We start from the raw sequence: 8,172 nt of genomic DNA, 5'->3' as shown, positions 1-8,172 counted from the left end.
TCCCTCTTTGACTTGCTAGAGGCAGAATCAGAGTTATCATACAAAGGATTTTCCTTGATCACAATCTCTTAAGAATGCGTAATAGCAGAACCTTGATCATGCTCTTGGATGATTCCCTTAGAACGACTGCAGGTGACAGGTCCTGTGTAAGCGTCACTAACAACAGAAGATTAGGATGCAACCTTCTTTGATGCCATTGATTTTCTTGTAAATTTGGATGACTAGAGAGAGATGAGAGGTAGAAAGGTCTCACCAGGCGTGCCAATTTGTTCACACGAGATTTCCAGAAAAATTTGATTCGTGGAGTTGAACTTGTGTTAATGTTGTGTTTGTGTTGATTTGATGCTATGTGGTTTGTTCTTTAGAATTTGATCCTCTGATTCTCTCTCGATTAGATGCTTACGCTTAATTTGAGGAAGTTGAGCACGTGATGTTCTTGAAATTGGAGTCTTGGAAAAAAGCTTGTATCTTCAAAGGAACTTCAATTTTCAAGGGTGATCAGCTTCAAGAGTTTGGAAGTCTTTTGACTTTTTCGAGAATTCTCTTTAGATCTTCTTCACAAATGAAGAGAACTCCTCAATTTATAGAGTTCTCTAGTGGGCTTTTATGGTCATGGGCCTAGTTGGTCTATGCACCACACTCATGAGTTCAATTAGATAGATTTGGGTCATATTTAACATTTGGACACAATTGAATTTTAGTCAAAGTAAATAATATTTAATCAAACTAAAATAATTAATTTGATGCAATTGTTATAAGATATGTGGCATTATTAGAATTGATCAATTTAAATTTAAATTTAATTTGGGACACATACCTTTTTAGTTTATTCCAATGATGTGACAATTTATGATTGGTTTGAGAAAAAAATCAATAAAATTAAAAGATTAAATTTTTAATTTTGAAGATTAAAAAGCAAATAAACAAGTCTAAAAGCTTAGAAACTAAAAGCTTAAAATAATCCTACAAGTTTTAAGTCGCAAAAATATATATGACCAAAAAACAAAAAGTTGAAAACGACAGAAATATAGAAAGTTTTCAATAGAACTTTTACTTTCCAAAAGATTAATTTGTGGACTACTCTTTCTAAAATCTAATAACATTGCACGATTGGGCTTTTTTTTTTATGTTGCATCTTAGGTATTAAAAAAAATCAATCCGACGTATGCATAATTTAGTAGAGAAGGTACTAATTAATTACCATCTAAAAGGTCGATGATTCAAAATCTCGACCCAAAAATTGTTGAACTGAGAAAAAGAAATTCCCTTGTTCACAACAATCCATGTGCTGAAATCAAAAGGATAGGAATGTGAAGCAGTTAAAATAATGGAAGTTAAGAGCTACAGGAAGCTGTTAAAGATGGTTCCTATTTCAGCAAATTGGCAAATACAAACTTAAACTAAAGATTCATTTCTACCACTTGGTCTCTATGATTTCACCATGAGGTAGATAATATTTTACCAAATCTTATGATACAACCAATTCCTTGCAAAAACTAGGGTTGGTTTAGGCATTGTTGAATGTTGAAAATGATGTATTATTCATACTTCTTTCCCTTGAAAGCTCCTTTGGGAATCTTGCTAAGAACACTTGAATCGAACTTTCGGTAGTGGCCACAAAGCTGATCGAAGACCTTATATGCGAAGGTGTCAACTTCATCTTCATATTTCTCATACAGAATTGGAAGCGTATGGGCCGCAACGAAGCCTGAACATATTTGAAATGTGTTAGTATTTGTGAAGATTGAGGGTTTTAGATTATCTAAGGAACGTAGGTTCTCCCATGACCAAAAAGTTTCTATCCAACCTTTGATTCGTTGCAGCTGACTAAGAAGCAAGTTAATTTCGGTTATGCTTTTTTACTCTTTTTTAGACAGTTTACATTCTTCTCAACTAATTTCATAGCGCAACAATCTCATCGAAGTCAATGATTGTGGAGTACCATGCTTTCCATGTGGCATAGAATTGGAAAAAACTCATCCTATATTAGGTAATGAAATGAAATAGCTAAAGTCCCTTCCCACAAAGAAGCAAAATAATTCAAACACTTGAACCAGTAAACGGTAGGTGTTCGAAACAGGTTACACTCCTCTAAAATAATCTCGCTCAATAATATGATCCTACAACATTAAGTTATAGTAGCCATCACAATTTGAATCAAATATCTAAATCAACCAAAAACACTCTAAATCTCTTTAGTGGTTATAGGTAAATGATATCATCAAAGAACTTAAAGATGTAAATGTTTTGAGAAGCAGAATCTGTAAACACTTACCAACATACAAGACAGTTATGAAATTGCACCAGCTACTGATCACAGCACCAACCCACAAGCTTACTACAGCCTGGAAATACATTCACATTAAAGTATCTACAAAAAAAGTCAAAAAGCAAAAACAGCAATCTAACAGGTTTCCTAGGAGCCATAATCAAAGAAACTCTATTCAATATAGCAGACCCTTGCAAAACTGAGGCAGCATATTTCTCAAATATCTCATGTTTCGGTGTTCCAGGAGCTATAATAAAAAAAACGCCTAAGTCGAGAGGCAAGGCAAACTATGGCTTAAAGTCAATAATAGAAAATCAATGCTTGTTTTTATCAAATTTCAACATCTTGTACCTAAATACTCAAATATGGATGTCCAGAGCGAAGCATTCTAAGGACATTTAGAAATACAACAGAATTGCAAAGCAAGTACATGAAATATGTTAGTATACCACAAGGAAGTGTTTCAAATTTCCTTCACAAGCAATATCTTGGAGATAACAGAGAGCTCGGTTAACCTCGGCACCAAACGTAACAGCAATATTGACAAATAGTTCCTTGGGAAGAACAAGGCGAGGAACGTTGGACGATGATCTGCAAGTGCGTAAAATTCTATTACAGAATGCACAGGCACACTAAACCAGAAAGCACGTCAAAGTAAATGAAAACTAAAGGCATAAACATCTGTTTTTCAATCACCTGTTCAGAAATCCTGACACATTTGTCCATATAAACTGAGCCAACATGCCAAGAACCAAAGCGAAGCAAACAAGAGTCAAGAAGTGGTAATTAAGCCATTCAAAAAGCACCCATATAATAGTTGCACCAGTCAAAACACTAGCTGAGATTTTCTTGTTCCTCCATAGGAGCACATCAGCAGCTACAAATATTTGGTCAGCATAGAAATCAAAATGAAGTAATATGATCTGTGACATGAAAAAGATTGTAGAAGACGAAAAAAGACTAAGAACACATGAATAAGGATGTACATTTTCCACCCCCAAGAAGATTGTAAACAGGTTTTTGGCGTCCAAATATCCTATTGATCTGACCAGCCACCGAACTTGCTTTATTATCTTCCCCGAAAAATGAAACTGATTTCCCCTTTTGACCATGTTCAGCAAGAACTTCAGAAATGTTATTAAAAAGATCCTCAGCAATCATCTTCTCAGACATAGTTCTCATGCTTCAGAAAACAAATAACAAGAACAAGGGAGCCAAAGTTAAGGACCAGGCAGTTCTTCTCCAAGAAGGTAGATTTATGAAAACATAAATGAGCACAAAGTAAGAACTATACTTATGTAAAAGAGTAAAAGTTGAAGACTTAATACAACAAATTTAAATAATAGTCAATAGGATATATGAGAGGTATCGTATGGGTAATGGAACAAATCTAGGTCTTAGCTCCAGGATTAAATTTTAGGAGGATGTTTCGCTGGAGATCCACCTTCTGGTAATGCATTTCCTTAGTTCCATTACATGTCATGTCTAAACCATAGCAACACCAAATACCGCTGAGGTTTCCATTTTCAATTTGCTTTCTCAGCTCCTAATCTTGTTTATGAAGGAAACCAAGTGACAGAGAACATAAAAGAGCAAGGCAACAGGTTGTATATTATAGGGGATATTTCGGTGATCATCATCCAAAATGGGATCATAAATTTTGGCACAAACAAATCTCTTCATCAAATGGAATTAGTTTTCCACAAAAAAAAGGAGCATGTAGTCGAAATGTTGGGTAACAACAACAAATTCAAAATTATAAATGGATTTGAAACAAACTATCAGAATAGCAAGAGACCTTGCGCCAGGAGCATATAGAGTGGGAAATAGTTTAAGGGAATCACATTCAAGGAACAGACACAAGTTGGGCCAGGTACTAAAAGGTATAGAAAAAGATACATCAAGGAAAAAGAAAACGAAGAAGGAATCTATAGCGTATAAGCAGGCACAGAAAAGAAGGAAAGTCCACTTAATCTGATAGAACAAGATAAAAAACAAAAATTGTGTACTGAATTCTGAGTTTTAACCAAAACTTAATTTTTAACAACTGGTCACGAGGACATAAGATTTGGAGAGTGAGTAAGTAAGCAAGTTGATCAAAGAGGAGGGTCCAGTCTAATTAGCTCCAGAATTTAACTTTTGCTAGATTACGGGGTAAAAATCAAGCCAAACAAAAGGGTTACTAACTCTGACGATCAGGGGTGGAGGAAAGAGTCCCAATGGCAGAAAATTATTACAGTTAACTTCTACGGTGCAAGCTAATCATCAAAGTATTAAGATTTCACAACATATTTTTGAGGAAGGCACTCTCACAAGAGGTTATATAAGGTAGAAATCACCAAAATAGGCCAAAAGGCTGTATGCCTCCATAGGCGAAATAAAAATTCACAGAGCTTTCAAAACCTATAATATAACTTACCAAACCTTCATTGTGCTAAAAAGTGACAGAAGATTGATATTTGTTTGAGGCCAACCAGAGATTGACAGAAGCCTTGTATGAAATTTATGAAAACAAGGGGGGTGAAGAGTTTTTTTTCTTTTTTCTTTTAGTGAATAACCCAACTTGCATTGACAAAAATAAATAAATAAAAGAATGCAAAGATATATGTAAAAAGCTCACAAAAAGCAAAGGTTGCCTAAAAGAAAGGACTCGAAACTAAAGCTTAGCAAAGGCTTCAGAAGAATAAACACCAGACGTTCAAAAGCACAAAAGAATTTAGAGACAAATCAAAACGCTGATCAATACAGACCATGAAACATAAGGAAGCCAGAAAGGCAGAACACAATGAAATGTCATAAAATGGATGAACACGATTTTTAGCAAAACATTTTCAACTCAAAAGCAGAAGTCAGTCGATATTTCAACCCACCTAGAAGGAAGAGACAGAGTCAAAATCAAAGCAATCCAACCTCACTTAAGCATTATAAACTTCAGATTCAACCAAGAACTGAACCGCAATAATACAAGATAAAAAATAAAAGATTAAAAAAAGAATAGAATCTTCAAATGACAGACCGTACACGGAAAGATGAAGCTATATGCAAGAAATTAATTGGTCGAATAGTAAGATAGCAGCAGAAGTAAGCAAAAAGAGAGAGCAAACTACAAGTACCACGAAGGTAAGCAGAATTAGCAGCATTAATTCCCATTTAAGCATCAAACAAGCAAATTAAAAGACGGAATCAGCTGAAAGTGAACACAAAACAAGCAGAAAACCGACAAAATCTAAAATGGTACTGAAGAGAACAAACCAGGAGCAGGAAATTAAAGGTTCTTCAAGTAAGAAATTGAAGAAGGAGAAAGCGAACAGACAGATGAAAATGGGCTCTGAAAATTTTCCGTTCAGAACTACACAAAAACGGGAGGGAGAAGAACAGAAAACGAGGAGAGAAAAAAAGAGTTGTGGGATTCCAAAAATATCGACAAGAAATGGCGTGGAGAAGCTGACATACTGAAATTATAAGCAGGCCACCACCAACCCAGATGAAAAAATTCCCTCTTTTTTTCTGTTCTTCAAGTGGGTCGGATTGAATTTTTCCTTTTTTTTTCACTTTCTTTTCACTTTTTCTAGGCTGCATTTCTTTTAACGGACGCCAAACGCGAATCCCTTTTGGGGAACTATTAGTTTCGTATTGGAAAGTAACACGATCGCTCTGCTGACTTCGATACAAAAAGGAGAGAGGGTTAAGAACAAGACTTAATTTCGTGAATTTTCTCCGTTGAATATTAGAGATCAAACGATTGGTTTTCGTAATCAAACAATGGTCAATGGCGTCGTTTTAACAATCAAATATTTTAAAATTAGTAGAAATTAAAAAAAAAAAAGTTTAAATTGGATTCTTTTTGCAAGAGGATTCAAAAGTATGGATTATTACGTCGAACATATAGCTTTCAATTCTTGTAAAGTTATCAAGTTGTAAAGTTTCATTTTTAAAAAGGTTTCAAGTTTTCTTCTCTTTTTGCAACATGTTAATATAGCTTGGAAGGAATTGAATAATTAGATTGAAGTTGGATGGTCGATAAAAATGTTAAGTTTGAAGCTTAATTATTCACTACTTCATAAAAGAAAAAGTTTATCTTTCTTAAAATTATAAAGTGTCAATTTTCAACAAGTTCTTACAGGTTGTATACTCCTGGTTTTCTAATTTTCCTAGTTTTCCAATTTTCCTGACTGGTTGACCTCTTATTATTCTTCTAATATCAAAGATAAAATTATCTTTTGACCACCTAAATTGTGATTGCTTGTCTTTTATTGTACCTAAAGAAACACTTTTAACATTTTAATCTCATATACTATGATTCTTAAACTTCGATGAGTGTCATTTGTCAACTTCAACAAATCCACACACTAATTTTAATTCGAAAAAAAACTTTTGACTAATACACCAAATCACCTATTAAACAATTTCATTTAAACTTGCATCGTATTCGTCGATGCAAATGCTAATGGTTGAAATCAATTATTATTCTAGAGAAAATATATCTCAAAGGTAGAAGTGAAAGTTTCCTTGTAGTTCAAACCAAATAGAATATCTATAGCTAACACTTGATGAGAAGGTGGGAGTGGAGCACCATAACACAACAACTTTAACTTATAAAGTTACAAGTTCATGGTTGTAACTTGCAATTAATTTTTTATTTTCTAAACTTTTTTCATTTTCAAAATATAACCAGAAATATAAACTATTTACAAAGGACATTGAAGTTTATCAAACATTTTATAGATTTTTTATTTTATTTTATTAGACTTTTTGACAAATATAGAATAGTCTCTTTTTATTTAAAGAAAGATAAAAGATTTTTCTTTATTTTTAGATCTTTTTTCTTTTTATTTAAAGAAAGATAAAAGTTTTTATTTATTTTTAAATCTTTTTTAAATATCTTTTATATTTTAAAAAGATTTGTTATGCGCATCTTCAATAAGAAAGTTTCAAACTTTCTCCTCATTATAAAAGAAGAAGGTATTTGTCATATTCTATGTATGCTTCGAAAACGTTTTCCAAACTACAGTTTGTGAAGAATCTTTGCAAGGGTAAGTTATTACCTTTTTAGATATTGTAGGAAGATTGTTTGATATCTTCGTAGACAACTCAAAATGTATCCCAAATAGGAGATTTCCAGAAGACTTTTCTACGGAGAGTCTTACCATTTTCATTAGATTCAAATACAATTCAAGGGAGCCTAATTATTTTTAGTTTCTGTTTATAACTAAACAGCTACAAGAAAATTATTGTATTTTTTCATATTTTATAAATAATAGTCTCAAGACACTATATCCTTAGTGGAAGATTGCGGTTTGAATCCTTGTCTTATATATCGTCTAACTAAAATATTTTTCTCCATATCTTTTCATTTTGTATGACTAGTAATAATTTTTTAAAAAAATTATGCTAGATACAAAATTAAAATTTTCAAAATTTATTAAAAATATTTTAAAATTAAATTTTTGATGTTTTTGACTAGTTAAAATAAATACTTTTATGTCTTTACACATTCATAAAATTTATGTTTTAGCATCTAAACTTTAGTCTATAAGTAACAACTAAATCCATGTATTTTTAATTTTGTATTAACTTAGTCCATGAATTTAAAATATGCATCAATTTTATCGTTGTATATTTGAAACAACAATTTAATCTCTATTATGAAATTTTCAACAAAAAGTAAGTTTCAGCTTTCTTATTTTAATTACATAGGTTTTGTAGCGTATAAATAATATGAATTTCCAATTAATTTATTCAAGGAACCTCTTTAAATCTTAGCATTTGTTTTGTTATAATAGAGATTAAAGTGTATTTGGATTACTTTTTAAAGTATTTAAATTTAAAAAATATATATTTTCAAAAAAATTGAGGTGTTTGGTAACTTTTAAAATGTATTTTAAAAAAATGATATTGAAAAA

General features: G+C 32.1%; 1 protein-coding gene across 7 annotated transcripts; it reads right to left on the bottom strand.

The window, feature by feature from the left end:
• Positions 1-1,342: 1,342 nt before the first annotated feature.
• Positions 1,343-5,971, bottom strand: LOC103493007 (reticulon-like protein B8). 7 transcript variants are annotated; one of them, XM_051087057.1, is made up of 6 exons: positions 5,723-5,971; positions 3,256-3,370; positions 2,966-3,146; positions 2,719-2,860; positions 2,276-2,345; positions 1,343-1,708 (listed from the first exon to the last, which is right to left on the bottom strand). In XM_051087057.1, the coding sequence occupies exons 1-6, from the start codon at positions 5,846-5,848 to the stop codon at positions 1,539-1,541; spliced, it is 804 nt and encodes a 267-aa protein (XP_050943014.1). In that variant the 5' UTR covers positions 5,849-5,971; the 3' UTR covers positions 1,343-1,538. The 7 variants fall into 7 exon arrangements, with proteins under 7 accessions (XP_050943014.1, XP_008451844.2, XP_008451843.2 ...); XM_008453622.3 differs by having other exon boundaries at positions 3,256-3,452; positions 5,723-5,888; XM_008453621.3 differs by having other exon boundaries at positions 3,256-3,452; positions 5,522-5,725.
• Between the last annotated feature and the right edge of the window lie 2,201 nt (positions 5,972-8,172).

Source organism: Cucumis melo, chromosome 7, assembly GCF_025177605.1.
Source record: "Cucumis melo cultivar AY chromosome 7, USDA_Cmelo_AY_1.0, whole genome shotgun sequence".
In the NCBI taxonomy this organism is placed as follows: Eukaryota; Viridiplantae; Streptophyta; class Magnoliopsida; order Cucurbitales; family Cucurbitaceae; genus Cucumis; species Cucumis melo.
The sequence above is the reverse complement of the archived record's forward strand: the minus strand, read 5'-3'. Positions and strand labels throughout refer to the sequence as shown.

Excerpts from the sequence above, each read along its gene's own strand:
- LOC103493007 (XM_017045704.2), bottom strand. The coding sequence starts at position 5,419 with ATGGGAATTAATGCTGCTAATTCTGCTTACCTTCGTGGTACTTGTAGT. Across the intron at positions 3,453-5,285 it reads GCTTCATCTTTCCGTGTACG|CATGAGAACTATGTCTGAGA; the intron begins GTCTGTCATTTG and ends TGTTTTCTGAAG. Across the intron at positions 2,346-2,718 it reads ATTTGAAACACTTCCTTGTG|GCTGTAGTAAGCTTGTGGGT; the intron begins GTATACTAACAT and ends ATGTATTTCCAG.